This window comes from Balearica regulorum, chromosome 10, assembly GCF_011004875.1.
Source record: "Balearica regulorum gibbericeps isolate bBalReg1 chromosome 10, bBalReg1.pri, whole genome shotgun sequence".
In the NCBI taxonomy this organism is placed as follows: Eukaryota; Metazoa; Chordata; class Aves; order Gruiformes; family Gruidae; genus Balearica; species Balearica regulorum.
In genome coordinates this window covers 3,228,755-3,252,052 of record NC_046193.1, presented here as the reverse complement: position 1 = coordinate 3,252,052, position 23,298 = coordinate 3,228,755, and the positions used below count along the sequence as shown (strand labels likewise).

At 40.4% G+C, this 23,298-nt stretch overlaps 1 protein-coding gene across 3 annotated transcripts in view; it reads left to right on the top strand.

Annotated features, from left to right (window-relative positions):
* Nucleotides 1-23,298, top strand: part of SLC6A1 (solute carrier family 6 member 1) — a 156,725-nt gene that overhangs the window by 114,369 nt on the left and 19,058 nt on the right. For all 3 annotated transcript variants that reach the window (XM_075762771.1, XM_075762770.1, XM_075762772.1), the window contains one exon: nucleotides 22,338-22,775. In XM_075762771.1, the coding sequence (XP_075618886.1) occupies nucleotides 22,541-22,775 (235 nt within the window). In that variant the 5' untranslated portion in view covers nucleotides 22,338-22,540. The remainder of the gene's footprint in view (nucleotides 1-22,337; nucleotides 22,776-23,298) is intronic.

Below are 23,298 nucleotides of genomic sequence, written 5' to 3'. Positions count from 1 at the left end.
CCATCTCCTCCCTTGCGGGTCTCTCTTGAAACTGGTATTTCCACAGCATGGATAGGAATTTGAGAGAAGCAGCAGAGCTATCTTTGGTGTGCTCATGGACAACAGAATGGTTAAGCAATTTGCCTGTAGACCCAAGTAAAACAATACAGAACAGCCCCCAGCTAATACTATTTTCAGCTATACTACATAGTAATATAGCTGTAAAGAGAAAAACTGTGAGGGAGGGCGAAGGACCATACTTGCCTTTTTTCCAGTGAGGTCTTGTTCCAGCATGCAGCATTTGGACTCCTGATGACAAAAGGTCAGACAGCTAATAACAAAAAGGAAATATGACTGAGACATTATGACATCTCTAACCTGTGTTACGAGACACATAGCAGAAATGACCATCCAGCCCACATCTCCTGACAATTTTACTGACCAGAGCAACTTTGCCTCATATATGGCCCTAATTCAGCTACGTTAAACTTCTTGAGTATTACCTTAATTTTGAGCATGTGCTTAAATCTCACTAGTTTAAAGCAAATCTTATCCATTTTAGTGTTTAAAAATGCAGAATTAAATTTAAAGAAGGAAAATATGTAATTCTCATCAAATATTGATTTAAGTTATGAAAACAATACCATGTCTTGCCTGTGCCACCACTGCTGTATCTATTTAATAAAAAGTAATGCCCTACTACAGAAAGCTGTGTTCTATTAGAAGGCAGCAGTTATTTGCTTCACATTTGGAAGGTGACATTCCTAGCTAGATGACCTAGGAAACTGTTTTCAAAAAGTAAGACAAATTAGTTCAGGAGGGCTATTAAACATCCAGCACTCTCCTTTGCCACAAATTGCTGAATACCTGGCAGTACCTGACACTGTGACAAGTGTTCAGCCTCGGGCTGTGGGGGGGTGACAAGCGATGGCTATTCAGAACACTTCTTCCCTCTCGCATCTCAGGTGAGCTTCCAGAGTTGCTGCTACAAAATTCACTTGTTTGGGGCTTTTTTGGAAGTTCATAAACTGACCAAGGATGTTCCATTGGCATACAGTAAACGCAGTACTTCACAATACTGCTGTCTTTGTTTTTCTGTTTTTAAAGAAGTGCTTTTTGTAGCATGTTTTCCAAATTGTTTGAAGTTAATGGACTCTGAGACATAACCCAAGGAAAGATGTTTATGTCATTTGGGGGGCTTTTTGTAGCAGTTTTCATGTGTATCAGTTCACTTCCCTCCCCACCCCGAGGAAGCTGTGTTTTAATGGGCTTTTGCAAATTTTTTTTGGTTTGTTTTACATTTGCTCTTAAATATGACAATTTGCCTCATAAAAACTGCAAAGGGAAATTATGCCAAATTAATTATTCCAAAATACATAAGACTTTTGCTTCCCTTTAGACTTGTTTGTCAGAAGCTAGTATTTGGCACTATTACCCATGTGGCTGTGGGACTTTTTTTTTCAGCTAGGGGTTGGAAACTTTTAAATGAGAGGTAACTAAATGCTACCAAGTTGCTGCTGTAGGCTGAGGGAAATGAGTTTTAATGTGCCATTGGTATTCTCTCTGGGTTTCTGACCAACATTTCAAAGAGAAAGTGTCCTCGGAGATTTACTCCTGTGATTTCTATTGAGTTTAGCTATTGTTGTGATGGGATTCTGGGAGCTGAAAAAGAGCATAAAAATACCTGTAGAGCAGATACATGGGAAATAAGGCTTATAGTTATGTTGCTCATTATTAAGTTTGTTCTTTGATTTAACAGCTTCCTGGAACCTGGGATATGATACCAGTCACATCTGGGGTAGAATTCATCAGCTGTTTGTTAGAAAAGAAGAACTGCAGATAGACAGAATGCAATTACCAAAGCTGAAACTTTGCCAAGACTCTGGATTTACTTTTCAAAAAGTGCCAAGGCATCTTTCACGGTCACAAATTATGACACTTACCTTTTGGATGGGATACAAGGATAGGCTTATTGTGAAGGATATGGTTGCAGAAATAATTTGCCTAGTGTATAAATAGCATCTGTGTGTCGTAGTATTCCTCAAGAGAAGAGAGACAGTTGAGCTGCCAAGCAATACAGATAAATTGTATCTGAAAAGAAAAAGCATTGGTTACAGGAGGATATAGGTAATTGGTACCATATGTTGTTCCAAGCTTCTCTCTTCAACTGAGCAGTCATGTATTACAGTGCAAATAACTGAAACTGCTTCAGACTCATCTGTAAGTTATTTTGCATGCACAATGATAGCCTTGAATTCTTTGGGACTGTGAAAGCCTTTGTCCAAAAATCTTGGTTATTCGCTTGCCCAGATAGAACCAGTAGCATTGATTAAGCTAGAGAAATGATAGACAAAGACAAACCTCGCTTGTGAGGCTTCTGAGCATCATGATGCAAGCAATACTTTGAATATTGATATCAAATACCTACATAATATTTAGTAGGTGGTAACTGTAAGAGAGATTGTGATGGGAAAAGGAATTTCCTTCAGTTCTATGGGAATGTATGCTATTCCAAGATCTCTCTAAAGAAAAGAGTGTGAAATGGGTAAGAAATGTGTAGTGCACAAGGGATGGACTTAAGCTATGCTGCAAAGAACACATATATTTTCCAGAAAGTTTAGTCAAGAATAAAGTGGTTTTTACCAGTACATAGGGAATGGTCCTGTGTCTGAATGAGTATTCAGATTTTTCTATGTAAAATTGACCTCTGGCTTTCTGAAGGCCAATGGAACAGGACTTGGCAAACCCCAGAAGGCACATTAGCAGTGAAGAGTATCCAAATGACATTTCAAACACTAAATACAGTAACTCCCTCTTCTCTTATATCCCATCTGTCATTCTTCTGTCTGTCTAGCTAATTTCCTGGAGTCTTGTCATATGACAGTGTATTTATCCTCATCACAGACTTATTTCACTTATCTAAGATTTCCAATTTGGATGAGTGGAGGAATATTGCTGCAGTGTAATTCTCTACGATCTGAAAGAGAAGCTTCTGAAATCTCACTGTCCTCACCTGGAGCAGGACTCCACTTACAAATCAGTTCTTGACCCTGTGCATTATTATTAAAAGCCAGAAATCATTTGTCTTCAGGATTTGAAAACTGATAATTGGTGCTATAGTAGAGGATCCATCTTGCTAATTCTGGCACTTGTATATCTCTAACCCTGTTAAAATCTCATTCTTTGATCATTGCACATGAACTCCTAAATTGCCTTTGTTCCCTTTCCGTAATTCTTTGTTGTTGTTGTTGTCTCATCACTGTTCCTTGTAATTTTTTCCCACTTGGCATCACATCATAAAATGAGCGTGTTCTCAGGCTTCACAAGGAGCTGACGTGATCCTTCCAGCCTGGGCAGAGCATGGCCAGTGTGTGAGCTGTCTGGAGATCAGTAGTTGTTTCTGCTGCATTATCTGCTACCGCACTCAGACGCTCCTCCTCTGTGTCTGGAGATCTTCCCAAATCCAGCAAGAAACAGGAACAAGCTAGCACCTTTTGAACAGAACCAACAGTATATGCAGGCACTGGAAATTCAAAAGCTAAGGGATTTCGTACACTACAAAACACCAGCTCTTAGGTACTACAGCATGTAGTCATCTCTGGCTGCTGCCATGGTTGTCCTGTCTAAACATGGAGAGGATGTCTGCATGGATATATACTCTGCCTCTGGGTATTGCTCTTGCTCACTTTTTTTCCATCAGTTCAGGATTCCCAAAGAGCAAGGAGGGTGAAGAATTGCAATCCCAGCTGTCCCAAGAAGGAGTTAATCTACTACTACTGTGAAGATTTCAGAAGTATGAAGTGGAAGAAGGGAAGAATAGGAGCTGAACTGAGTTTCAGAAATGCTTGTTCTTTAGACTTTTATCAGTGATGTAGATTTTTTTTCTGTTGTGGTGGTTTGTTGGGGATTTTTTGCCCCCCTTTCTCTCCCTCAGTACTGCAGGCTGTTGAATCATGGCTGCCTGTGGGAATCTTTTCTTTGCTTAGTGTTGGTGATGTGCTCTCTGAACTGCTTTATGTTGTTGTAATTACCATGATTTCTTTTGGAGTCTGTAATCTCTCAGGTCAGGCTTGTAAATGGAAACTTTGCCTAGGAGTGTTCAAAGTTTGTCTGGCAGTAGCCTTTCCATCACAAATAATGAACATTTGCCATGATAAAGTTTGAAGAAAGTAGGTGGTGGTGAGGTTTTGTGTTAGGGGGAGGAGGTGTATATATTTGATTTTTTTTCCTTCACTGCTTCTTCAGAGAACTGCACTCCCTAGCTGGAAGATATAATGGCTGTATGAATTGCTATTTAATCACGGTTGCTAATTAAGTCTTAGTTCTTTAATGCTTTCATGGGAGAGCTGTATATGATTTGCAGTGGCTGGAATTGCAATTGCAGGCAATTAAGCTGCTCTTGGCTTGGACCTGAAAGTGCAGTTGTATGAGGGATATTCAGGACTTAGAGATCCTGCCACCTTCAATGTTTTCCCTGGTCTGAACATAGTTGTTGTTGTTTTTAAAAAGAAATAATCTACAGCAGTGAGGCAGTGGAGAAATACATTCATTTCAGATTTTAAGTAGCAGTTTTTTGTGTGTATAATTACAGTAGAACATCCACTTTTATGACACAGTTAATATAATTGCTGGTTAAATATAAAGCCCATTCTTAACAGAAATCTTACTCAGCTTTTCAGCATTGCTCGTTTAGTTTTATAACACAATTGAGAAACTAAGGTTTTTAGCCATAGCTGTCTGCTATCTCATTAGGTGCCAATAAAGGGTTCCTACTCATAGGTCTTGGCAAAACTTTTCAATCAGGTGGACCAGATTTAATACAGTGGATGGTCTTAAATGAGAAATTTTGCAACGACTGGCCTAAATAACTGTAAGATCTACGAGCTAAAGCGTGAGAAATTGTGTTGAATACTTGTCAGGCTTATGTGGTACAGACAAAGCCAAACCAGGAACAAGTACTGCAACAAATAGCATGCAAGTCTACTTAGTGATTAAGAGCAGGCTGGGATTTTTAGGTTTTGGGGTTTTTTTTTAATCCTCTAAATACTATAGCTTGGCAGTTGATATCAATGATAATCTGTGGTGGTCGCTGTAATCTTTGGTCCTCTAAGAGTTGGTTCAGTAATCATGTCATAGCCTTGCATCCAATAATATGCTGTTTCTACGGGGACAGAAGGGAGAAGAAAAATATTCTTCATATTTCTTTTTCTTGGAAAGGCAGACTACTCTTAGGAAGAAAGGTAATTCAGAGAAATTTCAGATACTCAAGGCAGAAGAAAGAGAGCACAAGATGGACTAAAGAGATTTTACGTAAAAGGCACAGTATATATCTATAGCCTGTGAGACTAGAAGAGTGTTTTTTACTTTGTTTTCAGTAGAGTCAACTTTCTTCCCCTTTTCTCGCTCACTACTGTGGCAGTCACTTCTCAACAGGCCAGGAGCTAGTGAAAACGGAAATGCAAAAGTGATGAAACAAACAGATAGTCAGAAAGTCTGTGAACGGGCACAATAATGTCATAAGGAACAATGTCAGATCTCACTGAGCGAAGGTCAAACGATTGGTCTTTACGTACTCCGTGAACGCAGGTTGGGAAGCTTACTTTTCCTTTGGCTCAGTGTAGTAATATAGTGCTCTGTTTTTCAGCTGCGTCCCACTCAATTGTGTCGCTAAAGTATGCTAAACTGTGACACCGTGATGATAAACTGACAAATATTAATTGAGGGCAACAGAAGCCACATACCGCAGTGATGGAAATAGCATTGAAATTACCAGTGCCAACATAGTCAAGCAAATAAACCTAACTCAGCAAATTAGCTTGGGTACTAGAAATGCTACAGTGGGTGAGTTGATGAGCTTATTCAACTGGGCTGCATGCAGTAGCTGAGCTAGCGTTTTCCAGAGCCATTTTAACTCTCTTGGTGCTGGACTGTGTTTAGTGTAGATAAAAGCTCTGTGTAGCTTGTGCTGATTTGTTGTGTGATACATGGAATCTTTACTGCTAGCGCTCCCAATTTTCCTTGTCTGTGCTTAACCACAGTGAAGTACTCTGAAGTGGTATCATCCTGACTTCAGTCTGCTCTGAACTACTTTCAATTAGCTACATAAAATAAATGCTAGGAAAGCAGAAATGATGATTGTAACGGTTGATAATAAAAGGAGGCTCTTTCTGCTTTGCATTTGAAACCTGTTCTGGAGCTAGGATTAGCTGACTTTGTCCTTCAGGATTCCTCCAGATTTATTCCATGCAAAGCTTTTACTACATACTGGTTTGAGTTTTGGATTACCACTATCCTGCCCGTCTTGTGATCAAACTCCGCAGGTGAAGAGGGAAGTTGTTTACAGCAGAGATAGTCAGACTTCAGATGCTAAAAGCTCCCCAAGAATCTGGATACCCAATTAGTACTAAAGGGCTCATTCAAATACGTGGAAACTGGTGAGACAAATCTTTTGGATACTGCGAATTGCACTCTGATTTTGAGAGGAAAAGGACAGGCGTTACGTAAGCCATTCTTTTTTAGTTCATAGTCAACAAAATCAGCAGCCTTTGAAAACTTGAACGTTATCTATCATAGACTGCCGTACTGACCTCTGTGTGGGAACAGGTTGCGCTCTGAAACGTTTACAGGCGCTCAACCATCCGATTCTCTAGTTCCAGAGAACGTGTTTTGAATGATGTGGAAGTATTTGTGGTATAGAGTGAGATATGGTCCTCATGAAGAGGACTAGGTTCCAGTTCCAGGTTAGTCGGATCTTGTTAGATGGTTGTGGCCATTTCACCTTTCTGAGTCTATTGTAAAATAGACAAATGATGCTATATTGATTTATATTTTTTTTTAATGTTTAAAAGCTGTTACACATAACATTCTAACAGCAAGGAATTATTGCTAGTGAGAGAACTCATAGGCATTGTGCAAGATCAATATTTCCCTAATTTGTTCCAGCGTGAAAGTACATGTTTTTCTAAGATCTATTCCACATATTTACCTAGAAATCTGCTCCTGCTTTGAAGGGTTGTCTGGGCAGTATTAAGATACTAATTGAAGTATAATGCATTGATCTCGAGGAGCCCCTGCAGGAGGATTAAGTGAAATCTTTGAAGGGAAAAGCGAGGAGTGGAACATGCACTGTGGTGTGGCAGCAGAGGAATAGATGCTAATCCATCCTAAATAACATTGGGAGACTGGAAGCCTGCTGATGAATAACATTGCTCATCTATTATCCATAAGCAGCTGAGAATACAGATTTTCTTGATTTGCAAGAAAATATGACTGTCCTAATTTTCAGGCTGTTTTCTCAAATAAATTAAGAGAGAGTATTATTGCATCTGTGGTTGCCTGAGGACACTTTTCTCAGATCCCCACTTCAGAAATTCTGGCACAATAATCTAATTTGGACACACTGAAAATAGGGGTCACTTGTTAATACTTGAATGCCAGAAATGTTCTCTATAGTGTATGCATGCGTGGCTTTTTTGAGTGAAGATCCTCTCTGCCAGCTCAGAGCAGAGCTTGGTTACAGGCATATTTTACAGGTGGTTAAGAGTGGGATTTCCAGATGTGCTTAAGGATCACACACGAAAGTGAATTCTTGCTGATTTTGGAGGGTTATTGGCTTAAATATCAATTAGATCTGACCCAAAGCAAGGTTAAAACACAGAATTGAATAGTATAGAACTGTCGCTGTTGGATCACACTGGGGGGGTTTTGTTTAATTCCCTTACACACAGGTCTCATCCATGTATGTGCTTTTATCTGTGTTGCAATTTAGGGAGCTTGAGTAATTTTAAAGAGAAACACTAAAAAAAATATGGTTTCTTGGGGAATCTGAAGCAGACTCCACTGATTGAGAAGAAGATGGCTTGTTACTCCAGACTTGAGTGATTGCTGCCTTAACCCAAAAGTTAGGCTCCGGCTGGAGTTCTTAGAGCAGTCCAGCTAGGGGAGGAGGTTTGAGCTGTGTTTTTATTACTGTTAATTTCATTTATAATAGAGCTGTTGTCCAGGAAGAGACTAAATTCTTGAACCAGAAATATGCAGAGGCTTTAAGCGCTTCAGTTGAAAGGTGCTTTTATTTACTCTGAGAATGTATTCATCAACATAGCTTGTGTTCCAGATATTTTAATGTCATTTTTATATATGCTTGCAGTCATTAGTTTGCAAATGATGATTGAATTAGCAAATTAGATTCCTTCACCCTTGGCAAGTGACACAAACCTTGCAATTGCAAGGCTGTAAAAGTCTGAGAGGGAGAAAAAGCAGTTTCCAAAAAGGGCGGGGGGGGGGGGGGGGGGGGGGGGGGGGGGGGGGGGGCGGGGGAGGGATATACCAAATTATTTGCTGCAGCAAATAAGGTTTTGTCTGATATAATTAAAAACATAAAACTGTGGGGGCTTTTTTTTTCTAGACAGTCAAATGGGATTGAAGTGGTATCAGTATGAATGTTCAAATCCCCAAGTGTGGATCTGGAAAAATGTTTTCTGATGTGCTATAGTTCAGGTCAGGCAGATGGAAATAAAGCTGGCAATCTTGCAGATTGGTCCAGGCTCATCCATTTTGAGAGCAAGGTAAGCCACATGTGCACTCTTGCCTGATGTAAAACCACATTTTTCCTTTTTAAACAACTTCTTGATGAACTGTGTACCTTTTAGAAAAGGGCAAGCTTAATCTAAGCTTCTCCAGAGAAAGATCAGCAAAACCATATCTCCCATGTATAATATTTTTTGCTCAGGTAGCTTACTATTCAAACAATTGGCGGAGGAGATAACAGTCCTCTTTGCCTCCTTGAAAAAGGTGTTTGCCTTCTAGGGCTCCAGCTTGGACTTTATACTGAAAAATATGCCCCTTGGAATGAAGGAAAATTGTGTCTTGTAGTAACTGATACCAAATAATTATTTTTTTACCTTTGAACAGCTCTCCTCTCAGAACATAAATGGTCAGTTCTTTTGAAACTGAAGATTTGACACTTTCTTTTTAACAAGGCCTACTACTAACTATTACTAACTAGATTTCTTGAGCACCTCCACTGTCTCTCAAAAGAGCCGATTTGCCTGGTCCTTGTGAACAAGAAACCTGGCACTTACCCAAATGGCATATTTGATTTGGGATTTGCGTGTTTTCTACTTCTCCTGCTTGTTGGTCTGGACTCCTGATCAGCTTAATTATCCCAGTTAAGTACTGGGCCAGTATGGCATCAGCATCATTGACAGAGGTCTTCCAGAACTGGCAAGCACTAGTTCTGGGGCACAAACTTTAGGGGGAAAACTGTCCCAGATACTGACTGTGGTTTTCAGGTTGCAGCATTAGCCTCTGGTTGCAAATTGTCTTGTATTCTCCTTGACGTGTTGATGTTCACCAGATGGTATCTTATCTTTCTGTTTGATAAAAGTAGCAGGCTTTGATTCATGACAGAAACCAACATTTGGTGTTACCTGGCTTCATGACCCTATCAGTTGGCTTTCAGTTATGAGTAATGTCAGTGTTGGTACATGGATATCTTCTGGTAAGTTTACTTTAAATAAATAAAACAAAACAAAAAACATCCCCCCCCCCTCCCCCCCCCCCGACAACCCACAAATCAATTCCTTCATGAGGCAGAAAATTCTTAGCCTATGTTTATACTACAGTAAGTGTATATTTTGTCTTTCACTTAAAACTAATGACCTTGTGTGAGAGCTAGCCATTCTTAATGGCCCCAAACAAGAAGAGATATTAGTGGATATACAGGGGATGCCTAAGCAGATTGTTCAATTTGTTTCTTTTGAGCAAAGCATTGAAGCTTCTTAGTAGCTAGAAAGCTAGAGACAGGGAAAACCAAAATTATAGTGATTGGTTTACAATGCACATCCTCCATACTGGAAAGCTTTGTACTACATTTCAATGTATTCAAAATAATCCTATAGTAAAAGCTGTTTAGAATCATCACTATAGTCAGAAGGTAAAACATGCCTGGGTAGTCTATTAGCCTTATGCCACACCACACAGATATGACTGCCCTTGACCAAGGGATCCCAAGTTCTCTCAGCCCAGGGCCTGCAGCTGACATGCCAGCAAGATGCACAAGAATCGCATATGAGAAGGGGCTGCACCCAGAGCCTCAGGCTCAGTACCTTGCCATGCCCACATATGAGCCCCATTGTCACGTGTATAAGACTTGCTCCCATGAGTGTATGGAGAATATAAGAGAATACATCCCTTAAAGGATATTTAGTTACAGAAAGTTGAGCCTAAGATGCTGCTGAGTTGTTAAGAGAACTAGGGCTTACATACATAGCTGCAAAATGCACAGAATGCATTTGTGTTTTGTTCAGAGTGATAACAACTCTTTAGAGCAGAATCTGACTTCACTGCTTGTCTTGAGACAGGCTTTCAATGTAGGCTTAAAATAATTTGGGACAAGAGTGAAACCTTTCCCCATCGGTATTGTAATGCAATTGAGCCATCAGTTAAAACCAACAATGGTTTGCATGTATTGACCACTTGCAAAATTCTTAAATTTATCTTCAGCTTTTCTTTTTTTTTTAATGAAATGAAAGAAAATTGTTCCATTTATCTCCTACCTTCAGAGTAAGCTTCCTGATTGTTTGTCTTTATCACTTCAAGCCAGGAAGTTTTATAGATTTGCTAGGCACCTCAATATTGCAGCTTCAAATTCATGATTTGGCAGGAGAGGAGAGGGAAGAATTTCTTGTTTCCATTTAAAGTGCTTTTAGTTCAGAATGAAATCCCATTTAATTTAAACTTAAAGGTTTGGATTGAAGTTTGAGGATCAAAGAAAATTGAACAGAAAGAAAATGTGACTTTAGCTTGGAGCTGTATCTGAAAGGGGTAACCTCAGATTCAGGGCTTTTCTTTCTCTCTCTTCTCCACCCCCCCTCCAAAAGGGTATGCTGCTTCTAGTTTGTCCTGAAAGATGCTTAACTGCATTAATGTGTGCATGTGCCTGTAGTCTTTTTTTGTTTGGTTTGCAATATATGACGACTAGATGCAAGAATCACAAATGTAAAGTCTTTTCTTGTTCAGAAAATAGGGCTATTTAAAATAAGCCATGATCTAAAATGTAGAGGCAGCACCAAAATTAGAATCATTTGGAATTATCAGTGTTGGCAGCTGCTATTGTCAGTTGATAGGCTTGTAAACTAGGAGACAGAGCATCTGCCATAGCTGCCTCCTCTCCACCAGGCTTGGGGAAGTTCAGGCCTGTGTTATGTATGGCTGCTAAAATTGGATAAGGGTTTTTGTGGGAGTTGGGGGGTGGAAAAAAAGAACTGCGATAAAGTAATACAAATTGAAGAAAGCTTGACTTGCATGAAGATGGCATACGCAGCCTGGACCATTACCTCTCTGTTTGTCAAAATGTATTTCTAGCGTTGAGTCTGATGCATGGAGCTTTGTGGATCCTGTCTGTTGGGTGGGTCTCTAAGCTTTAGACAACATCCCATGCTGGATGTCATCCAAAGCGACTTGCCCAGTCACACAGAGAAAATCTCATCTCAGATATGCCAAGATGTCATCCTGTGAAGAGTAAGCTGGCCATGGCACTTTTAGGCAGTGTTTTCAGATGTAAGATGAACCGAAATATCTCCAAATTTAGAAACGGGAGATGGCAGAAGGAGTACATTAAACCAAGGGAAACATCCAGCACAAAAATGCAGTATTTTTGTTGCCCAAACTCTGTTGTTTGTATTAAACCACAGCTTTTGAAATTTTGTGACTATTTTCTTCGTCATCACTCTACAGAAATTGTTTCTCTAGTCCTTTTGGCTTCAGAGTGAAGCATGAAATTGAAACTTGTGTATTTTTTTTTTTTTAAGGCTAATAAAAAGAATTGTAAATACTGTTAAGTTTTTGATTTCTCTCTCTCTCCTCCCCTCACTGTTTTTAACTATTAAGAGTTAACAACAGCCTTTTCAGATCAGATATGCATTTTTAAGACAGTATCTGGTCTAAATTTGGCCTGATTGGGTACTGGGAATTATAGGTTGAGGAACACTGTGCACTTTGATCCAAACACCCAGAATTTCACTGATTCTGTGAATTTTGGTTTTGAAAGCTTGGTCAGGGCATGCAGCTTGCAATAGGTAGCGTTGCCTTTGCTGCAGCTCCTGCCTTCAACAGCAGGCTTCTTGTAGTAGTGTTGATACAAAACAGGAGTCCTTCACAGGTTGGTGATCAATAATCAGTGCCTGCATTGAATATGGGAAACTTCAGACTGGAATGATGCTCTGTCTGATGTATTCTGGCATGTGGAGCAGCATGTTGCTCATCTACTCTTGCCCCAAACAATAACACTTAAAAAAAAATAAAAATTACACAGTGAGAGATGGGAGATGCTTACAGACCTTAAACAAACCAGAATCCCGGGAGACTCGATGAGCACATAGAGAAAGAAGGCAAAGTGGTTTATGTCATGTTTTCACCAAAAAGAAATATGTAGGTCTTTGGGACCATGGCAGCTCCTGACAAATTAGGCAATGCACCAGTTTTCATTGGGGTTACTAATGTTGCTAGAAGCCAATCTCATGGCTGCCCAGGACTGGCTGTGGCAGCTTTGGCCTGAGCTAAGGGGTGCTGGCCTGGTAGACCAGTTTCATACAGTTAGTTCTTCCCTCCTGTGCAGACTGCAGGATCTTAACTATCTGCTGTCTTCAAAGGAGCAGCTTGAGCAGCTCTCTGGTCTCACTGAGAGGTGCTGCCGTGCTTCGGTCCAACTCACACAGTGACACCCTTCAAACAACACTGCAGGACCACCTCCTCCAGCTCTAGGCTACCTAGAGATGGCTACCTGCCAGCAAATGTGGCTATAGCATATCAGGGTGTTCTCTGCTTTGGGAAGAGAAATAACATGCAACTTACCAGTTTGGTAAAAATTAAATAACAAATGCTACCCCCCAGTTACTTACACTGAGATTTTTATTTATTTCTTGCATAGAGGGAGGCTGTGATCTCTGTGGGAGCCTTTATCTGCCTTTATTTGCCTTCACAAGGCAAACAGTCTTTCATACCTAATCATCTGTACATGCTGGAAATAAAAAGAGGCTATTAGAAAAGTGTAGCAATATTATTATTGAGTGTTCAGGGATAGCACTGGGACTCAAAGAAACTGCTCTAAATTCTGCCCCAGCCTACCGCTTGGGCAAATTACTTTGCCTTTCTGTTGTACTTGCTGCTCCCTTTTTCTGTCCTGGCTTCCTGCATTGGTGTGTCTCCAAGGTCTCGGCTTTGTGCAGCTCTCCGAGCCAGCAGAAGTTCAATGCCTTTAAGCAGGAAGTCAGAACTGCCCAACTCCTGCCCGCAGCAGCTCAGCGGAACTGTTCTGGCCAGGGCAGAAACTATTGCTGCAACTGGATCACAAATACCAAATAAGGGTACGAAACAGGGCCCAGGGGGGAAGAGGTAGATGGGCAGGCTGTCTACCCCCCTCATCTCCTCCCAGGCAAAGGGGGGAGAGCCAGATGGGAGAAAGGGGCATGTAAGGGGAGCAAATCATGTCATTGGCAGTACCCGCAAGTCAGAACCATGTTTGATTTCTGTACTTCAGAGCAGGACAGTAAATCCACTGCTCCGCTAAACTTGTCTTTGGCTTGCTTCTGTGGCCAAGGGAGACCTGGTATGTTGGGTTGTTTCCCGAGTGTCAGCAAGAGGATGCTGGAACCTGTCTTAGCATCACCCCAGGATGCTGACTGTCACCAGTCGTGACTTTTTTAAACCTCTCTGCGTTCCCTAGCAGTTGCATTTTCCACACTGAAAACCGTTGTGGGCTCTGAGGGAAGGGCTTTGGGTTTGCACAAGACTGATGCTTATTAATACCAATTAGGGCTAAAGAATGATACCCAACTAGTGTGAAGAAAAATGAGCAAAACCATTTTTATGCAGCAGTAACTTATTACCCTGCTGTATAAAACTTCAGATGGAGCACAATCAGTAGGCAAGAGTCTGAGTAAGTATGGGAATGCTGTCCCTAGCTACACAGGTTTTCTAGAGCAAGTCTGATTGATTGAATATCTAACTGGTGAAGCTAGAAGTGGGGGTGTGGTTGCAGTAGATGGTAATTCTATTTTGTTGCAGTAATAATAGAAAATGTGACAAATACTTTATTGCAAAGAAGTTTGAAAATGGAAACAACAAAGAACACACCGTATTCAACAAGGTAGGAATCACCAAAGTGTCTAAACAAGGAGGTACCCCACATTGTGAGGGCCATTTGGTTCTGTTTAAATTGCGAGAAATCTATTCAAAGTTTGGCCCAGAAATTTTTTGATGTGCAAATATAGAGTAGTAGAGGCAGATTGTGCTAATGTGAGATAAGCAATAATATACTCAAATAATGTACAACTATCCGTAGCCTTGTTAAACTCACCAGGATTGATTGGAAAGTAATGCTAATCAGTCTAAAAGCCTTGTAAGACCCTGATTATCAGTTACTCAGTTTTGATATAATTCCATGATGAGTGGAAAAAGTTTCTCTCTCCTTGCATCTCCCTCCATGATCAATTGTCTATTTCAAATAAAAATGATACACGGTCCAGATAGGAAAATCATTACAAGTTTACAAGAAAATATTGCAATTTTTGAGACAGGCTTCAAGCAGACTCCCAAGATTGTCAGGATAATTTTGCACTTGTGGTGCAAGTGTGTTTTGCTTTATCTTTACTCTTACGTTAACAAGAATAACAAAATTCTTTGTCTTTCAAAAATAACCTTGCTACGGGCTATATGGCCAGCACTTTTCGTGATTTTGCATCTTGCATTTCATGTTTGTTCCTCTTTTTTGTATTTCATTGTGGATGTTTCTGGCTAATTACAGAATCCCTTATAATTGCCAAGGCATACCTTTTCTAGTAAGTTCTTTAAAAAGAAACATTTTTGTGGAGGGTTAAGTGATAAATATTTATTTAAGAATCTGACCATACATCCTGATAGCAATGCTGTGTAAGAGACAAGGTCTTTCTGCAGGTTGGACCTTTGTATCTTTTACATCAAGAGTGAATTTCACACCAGGAGAGTTCTGTTCACTACAGAAGATGAATGTAAGTCTCATTACTGAACTGAAGCTGGACTTGGGGAGTAAATTCTTGTGGTTTGGGCAAAATTACACAGGTAGCTCAGAAGGGATCTCTGTATGCCACAGAAATGTGAGCAGTTCTGGTGATGTTTGGCTTTTGTTTTTCATCTTTCTTTCTGAAGTACTGAATTATTCTTGCATGTGAAGACTGAAAAATTGCAAAGTTGCTGGTTTTCCTTCTTGGTGGTGGCGTGACTGCCTTCAAACCATAGTTACGGATGCCATCCGTGTTACTGCTTTGGATCTTGTGACAACTTGTTCATCCCATGAGAGACAGCTAAGTACCATAGAAATGTTGGCACACCTTAAGGAGAGGAAAGACAGAATATTTTGAGGAAACTGTTTTCTTTCTGTCCTTCACATGCAGGTTCTACTGGGTAGCTAGAGAGAAAATTTGTTCCTTTAAGGGTAGCTAGAACTGGGAGCAAACAGATGAGCTTTCAAGTCATGTCTTAGAGCCTGAAGGACTAGGTGTCAGTGTGTTTCTTCAGTATGGGCGAAATCTATCTGTAAATGTTTACGAATGGGCGAGGGAATGAAGCTCCTACCACTTCCATCCCATTTCCCCTTCCCCCTAGGCTGATACCTTCCAGGCATGTGTTCTAGTCTGAGGTGTGAGAGATTGATACTTTAGTGGTACTTATGATATTGTAAACCTACAGTTTGCATCCATTGTGTCATCCGACTTCTTCAAGGAAGCAAGGTACATGCAAATATTTGATGGCCTGTTAACCTGCTGCTTTGCTCCCAATAACTTCTGAACCTGTTGATCAGGGTCAGTCATATTTGACAGAGAAGAACCTAAAATCTTAAAGACTTCTATTTATAAGCTTCATAAAATCAATTAGAGGCAAGAGATGAAAGTTAATCCATTTCCTGAAAATTTGCAGTGTACAAGCTTGTATTAGACGTCAGAGAAGTCACATAAGACCATGTCCTAGCATCTAGGGAAAAATCAGCAACTATCAGTCATGTTGGATCCCACTGCAAGATGCAAGCTTGAGCAATCTTTACCTGCTTAAAAGCATTCAAAACTACTTTCTTTAAACGTATATTCTAGATACCTTCTTATTTGATCAAAGCCATGTTTTTTGGCCAGCCCTGCCTCTTGTTACTGGAATGGATTGGTTACTGGAATACTTGTTGGATCAAATAAGCGATGTGACAACATTTATTTTTAGTTGTGTTACTGTATTTAAAAAACCTCCAGTCCAAGCAGCGCTTTTGGGTAACTTTTTCGAAGCAGAGGTGACTGAGGGGTGGAGGAGGAATGTCGGTGTACGGGACATGTTTCTATGCCTCTGAAATACACTGTAAGTACGTCTTACTGAAGCTTGTTTCATAATTCTCTATTCAACCGAGTGTTCATACTTTTTTCCCCAACCAATACAGAGTACTGTTCATAAAATAAGATCTTTGTAATCCAGCATGTAGGTTTTTAATGCATCTTTTATGCTTTTATATACCTTCTAAAGATTTTGTAGCACGCAGCTCACCTTCTCTCAACTGACAATGATACATCAGTTTACACCACCTGCAGATGCGGCAGCTTTTGCAGATTACCATTTCATATTTAAGCATGCATAGCTTTCCAAAACCCCTCGGCAAAGTCAATATATGGTGTATAAATAGTTAAGAAGAAAGAGTAGAGAGGTGCATGAATGTCTACGTACAGCTCATACAACCAGATGTTCAGAGGATGTGTAATTTAGCAAGTGCTGCTGTTATCAGTAGTGAAAGAAATGTAGCTGGCTGTACAAATTTAATCAGACAGATGCTTAGATCTGTGACACTCTTACTCCTGTAGATCTAATTATTTAAAAAAAAAAATTAATCAGAGGGAAGATTATGTTTAAGTCAAAACGTAGACTTGTACAGGGAAGAAGGAAGCTTTTAACTTGAAAATAACAAGCTGCTATGGACAAGCAACCAATCTAATTTAGATACCACATACAACTCCGTGTTTTGGGCCAACTTCAGAAGTACTAAGATCCAGCTAAGGTCCTTTGTTTATTGCTATGTTATCTTTGGAACACCTAATGTGCTTCACTGACTAAACACGGGAATTTGGGTGAAATCGTGATGTTTTATTAGGCCGTAAAAATATTAAAAACTACTGTTTAGTTTATGCAAGCTAAACACAATAAAACCATTACAGAAAGACTTATGCCATCAAATTCACCTAAAATCTAACAGTATTTTTCAGATAAGGCCTTGTTGCTACCAAGCTTTTCCACAAATAGGTATTTGCACAAAACCAAAACCCTTTGTAATTCATTTAGGCAAAATCAAAGTGAAAATACAGACAGTGGTATTTAGATTGTGCACCTTTTTGCGTTGAAAATAAATTGCCTATAGTTCATCTTTTGGAATGGTTATGCTTTTCCTGCCCACAGGTCTTCCTCTGCTGTTATTTCATGTTGCAAAAGATAAAGTCAACTTCAGTTTCTATTTGCTCACTGTGGTTTGCCAGAGCTCTGGGGAGCACTCATCTGGGGAATCAGATGCTGGTGCAGATGCCACTAAGGACTGATTTTGTCAGAGGCCAGATTCCACATACCCATCTTAAGAAATGAAATAGGGGGCGAGCACTATGAAACACTTCTGAAAATTGTGATGGCTTTCTGTGGACTACAAGGAAGCTCGGAAGAGGTGAACCAAAAGAAAAGGAATCAGTCTCTTTTGTCTCTTTGTGGGTTGTTTTCCTTCTTTGTTGTTTGGGGTTTTTTGGGGGGTTGGTGTCTGTCTTTTTCTTTAGATGATCTGTTTCAATATGCAATTTAGCAATTGTCTATAAAGGAAAATTCTCCTCCCATTCAGAAACCAAAGGTGGCATGGTTGCTGGTTGGGTCAGTGAGCATTGCACAAAAGTATTGAGTCAAAATGTACACTTTGTGGAAGTCCACGTAACTGGGTCAGATTTTTCACAAGAGATCTGAGGTACCAGTAGGAAAAGTTTGTAGCAGCATTCTTGGATACATACAGGTTTCTGCGATGTATATGTGGTAGAACAGCATGTGTGTACACCTGGTGTGTACTATTTGCGCACTATTTTGCTTACTACTTCCAAACAGTCTCTCTCCTAGAGAAGAATAATAAAACAAAGCTGTCCTTGTGGGCATCTCAGAATGGAAGTCCAATGAGCTCAGCAGTCCTCCTATTTTACACTTTCTGTGTTTCAATCCCATTTTGTACACTGCTGACATGGGGTATATATTTTGCTATGAAACTTAGCATATGCATGGTGATCTCTTGACTTGATTGCCCAATACAAATAGAATCGTAAGTTCAAATAACCTGTGTCCACAGTGGGCTCAACTGGAGTACCACCCAGGTTAGAGGAATAATACCTTCAAAGTTTTATAAAGCCAATGGGGCATTTTATTTAACAGCATTTCCTCAGCATTTCTTGAATGAAGCTGCCATGGTCTTGCCTTGTGTGGAGCCCTCGGAGCTGCTGCACTCCAGGGAGGGAGGAACACAATGGATTGGAGGGGAGGAGGTAAAGAACTTTGAACATAAGAGGTTCATCATTTAAAGCAACTGGGGTTTTCTGCTTGACTGTGTGTGCTTCTGAACTGTTCTTTATTGCCTTTTGATATCACTTGTGAAAGATGATAGTAATATTGCTGTTCACTTTCATTTTATGCAGCCAGTTCTAAACTCTTCAAATCCACTTCTATGCAGACCAGGAGAGAGAAAAATGCTTTTATTAATTGTGGCACTCTCTTTGTTCCAGTTTCCCTGGTTGTGCTTATTACCTTGGCTGCTATGTGTGCTTGGCTCTCTCAAGTAATTCTTCTCTAATGTGATGGTGGTGCAGGACAACCAGATGGTATCCAAAACCCTGTTTTAGAGGGCTTTCTCCTCTTGGCTGAGCAACCCTAGTAACTGAAGTCAAGGAAGCTCTATTGTGCACTGAGGAATGTGGTGGGAAGCTGCTGTGCCCTTCCTAGCACACTCAGTGTTGGCATGAAGGAACCGGGGGAGCAAAGACCGATTTATTTAAAAGAGCTCTCCATCTTCTTCCCACAAAGCATAACATTGCACAGCGAGTGTCGTACCTGCTCTGCTGGCTGACAACTACAATTTCTATTTCATTTTGCCCAAGCCAACCCACAGAGCTTACATAAGTGTCTTTCTGTCCCATTCCATGTCAGACCAATTTTAAATTTAAATCCTAGTGCTGTGGGATATTGCCTAATCAGATTAGAGAGCATGTACCAAGTATCTTTACTGCTGTATCGCCAGTTCTGCTAGATTGTTGTATGTAAGTCATAGTTTTTGAAGTACTACTGTATATAGAGAGTGTGGATTTGAGGTTAGGGGCTACTTCTATTGTTGTAACTTATTATTTCTTAGGCTTGGGGAAAATTTTCATAGCATGGGAAAACCCCTACTTTCAAGCCTATGAAATGAAAGCATTTTTTCATTGTCCGATGCTGATTTGCTGTATCACCACATATGCACAAATGTCTGTGTACTGACACCACTGACAGTAAAATCTCCTACATGGTCTCCAAATAGAATAATGTCACCAGCAGCGGCAGGGCAGGACAGATGCAAATTGGTCAGTCCCCACCTCCTCCTTCTCAAAACAAGCCTCTGCTGAGTCTTTGGGCTTCCACTTACCAGAGTTGCTGAATACTTAGTGTGTGCAATGGGGTGTTTGCCAAAGGTTGTGCTGCATGAGAAAGCTAAGCATTTCTCCACATGTGATTATTTGAACTATTGTTTTCAATCTTTTCATCTTAAAAGCAGCAGGCTGCCGGCCAAACCCCCCTCACCCTTGACATACAGATGTGCATACCTGCTGGGGTGTCTTGTGAAGTTTCAGCCTTACATTCAGCATTACAGTAGTTTTGAAACAGATCTAGGCACCTTCCTTCAGGAGGACCTACAAAATGTTCTTTGCTTTATTCATCAAGATTTTCTAACTAACCCTCTGGTTTGCCTTTGTCATGGACTCTTACACTGGACTAAATTACTCACTGTATTCAACAGAGGTTTTAACGCATGCCCAAAACTCTCCAGAGCCTGATAGGGCTGGAACAGCCCAGCACTCACCTGCAGAGCCTGTGCGTAGATAGGAGGGGGTGAATCCGTGCTCCTGTTGGCTTGTTTGTTCAGTTCTGAGATTCAGCACAGATCCTCTCCTGGAGTGTCAGCTGTGGCAGATGAGTGTCTCCCTCATCATGAGCAAACAAGAGATATACATACATACATATGTATATAGGTAGTGCTGGTTTATTTGGGGTTTTTTGTGTTGTTTTGGGTTTCTTTTTCCACCCATCCCCAACACGGTCAGCCTCTTCCAGTACTTGGAAGCTCCTGCTGATGACAAAGCACAGCCGAAGTGTAAATTACGACAACAACAAAAAATCTAATTAGTACAGGGCCTGTTCGTAAAAGTCCTAGAACACCCTGCAGCCTGTGTTGGCTGAAAAGAAACACTTCTAGTTCTGTATCTTCATCAGTAGGTGGTGCTGGCAAACTGCACATCTGTTAGTGTACTCCTGGAGCTGTCTGCACCATCGACTTACAAGCGTGTAGATGCGGAGGTCGAAGTTTCAATGTGATCTCAGATAATCCACCCTTGGAACAGGAGCCTCATTTTACCAACACGATGATCTGTATTTCCTCGTGTGTAAGGAAACGCATTACCTGAAGTGCTCAAACTCCTGACTACAGCCAGAAATGACATTTATTGGCACACAAAATTGGGCAAGCTTGCATTGACATATGGATAACTAAGTCCACAATTTTATGTAGGGGAGATACCTTTACACAGAAGAATTTGTGAGGACATGAAAGTACATAGATGGAGTTTCCGTCTTTGAGTCCCACCTTGCAGTGGAACAGAGAGAAGGTTACAAGCATGACTGCTCACCCCAGCATACCTACAGCTGATGCTTCTTCAGCTTCCAACTGAAAACTTTTTTTTTTAACTGTTGGATGTGGCCTTATAATAACCAGTATAATCTTGCAGTGATCTGAAATGAGAAGTTAAAGAAAAGCATTGCTTATGACAGAGTCTATACATGGGTTTTATGTTTCTTTTAGCATAATTTACCATTAGAAGGGAATGGCTAATAATCTCAATCTTCCTTTACACAAATCTGTAAATAAAATTATTGTTGATCTTTGCCTGACCTCCTAGCCAATGTTGCCAACATTGCCATAAGGTATAGCTTCACAGTGGCAAGTGTTTTATTTGTTGCAGTCTCTGGTTTGAGCACTGGTGACTGGCGTATGGTAAAAGAAGTTATTAAGAGGAACTAGACAATAAATCAATCGTGAATGGACATGCAGCAGACATACAATAGACAGTAGCTCACTCTGTTATTTCTAGTTGAAGTGGAGTTGTGGAAGTTTGCAGGAGTTACATGTGCTTTAGAGTTGACTGAAGTATCCCAGGTAATTTTTCGTAATGCGTATTTGCTTCTGTGATTTTTCCTTCCTTTATTTAGATTTTGAAAATGTATATAGTACCAGTAATGGTTTTTGAAAAGGTGCAAGACTGCAACCCGTGGTAGGAAACAGAAACTGAGGAGTGATTGTTGGAGCCTGTTGTCTTGCAGTGCTTATAATTAAAGCTTAGTGAAACATTTGTCTTATATTAATAGCTAATTATAACCACATGTAAAACTTAACATCATTACCCAGGATTAAGGCCTGGTGCTTGATCGGTTTATTGTTTAATTCCTTTGGGAGTATTTTAGAGAAAAGCGTTTTAGATAAGTGCAGGCTGTTGCTAACTTTTTAAATTCACTATTAAAGGTGGCAAGTGCTATTTCTTGATAGCCCCAACTTCTTGTAAATAAAGGAACTTTACAGTCATGGGAATTCCACTGTACTTTTTTAAATGCAGAATGATTAAATGGAATAGTTTCATTGCCCGAGTTCTGGGCTGTTATACATAGTATTTACTGGGCTGTTAAATAGAAATCTCATTACTGATTCATATATATATATATATATATATATATATATAAAAATCTGGGCTGTATGCCATGTACAACATAGCGCTGCATTTTAGAATCATTTTGTTTCTGTAGACTCGCAAGAGTAAAAAATGGGAAAAAAATGAGTAACTGTGGCTTGGAGAATGTTTTGGGGGACTATGTTAGTTCTGCCCTGCTTCCTACTGAGTCAACAAGAAACAATCCAAAGGGCAAGGCCAAGCTTTTCAATGGGACACCCGTTTTGGCAGCAAAGCCTCTGGTCGCTCTCCGTTTTTGAGTTGCCTAAAGCACTGATGAAGGAAATCTAAATTCTGTGATGTCGTTCCTTACAGATTGAGCCAGAAGCTGGTACGGGACTATGGACTAGCTCGGTAAAGCGTGTGAGCCCGGGGTGCTGGGGGTGTTGTGTTTTTCCTGGCGACGCCATAACTGCCCGGTGGGGTGCCCACGAGCCGCAAAGCTGCTGTCCACGTGGACTGGTGCTGAAATCTCTCGTCCGGCTGCTGCCAGAGCCTCTCCAGCGAAACCCAGAGACATGGCAACAAACGGGACAAAAGTGGCAGACGGACAGATCTCCACAGAAGTTGATGCTTCAATCACCAATGACAAGCCTAAAACCTTGGTAGTAAAAGTGCAGAAGAAGAAGACGGATCTTCCAGACCGAGATACTTGGAAAGGAAAATTTGACTTTCTTATGTCCTGTGTAGGTTATGCCATTGGCTTAGGGAATGTGTGGCGATTTCCATACCTTTGTGGCAAGAATGGTGGAGGTATGTTTGCTGTTTCATTCTTACAACATCCGATATATTTGTATATTACAATTCACCACCAAAAATATCAGAAAACAGAACTTGGTTTTAATAGCTTTTTCATCTGTATAGGTGTGTTTTGGTTTTGGGTTTTGGTTGGGTTTTTTTTTTGCTTTACGCTTGTCCAGGAGGGTTGGAGCCATATTGGAGTGTGGTGCCCTGCTTAGAAGTTTGCTCTGGAGTTTATTCTAACTTCTAGATGGCAGCTGCTCTTAAAAGGCCATAAGGCATTAGAGCAGAACTAAAGCACATTGCCCTCCAACCCTTCAGAGCCCTCTCTTTTGGACTGAGTTTTTGAGAGGATTGCATGCGGCTTGTAATGTTGACTCTGAGCTTACCATAAAAGGTATGGTAAAGCTTTTCAGCTGGAAAGCAGACAGTTCTGGTTAAAGCCTTTATGCTATCTGCATGCTTCTGTGATAGATGAAGTCAACAAAATACACAGTCTTTTGGATTTTAGCTTTTTACTTAAACAGAAAATATT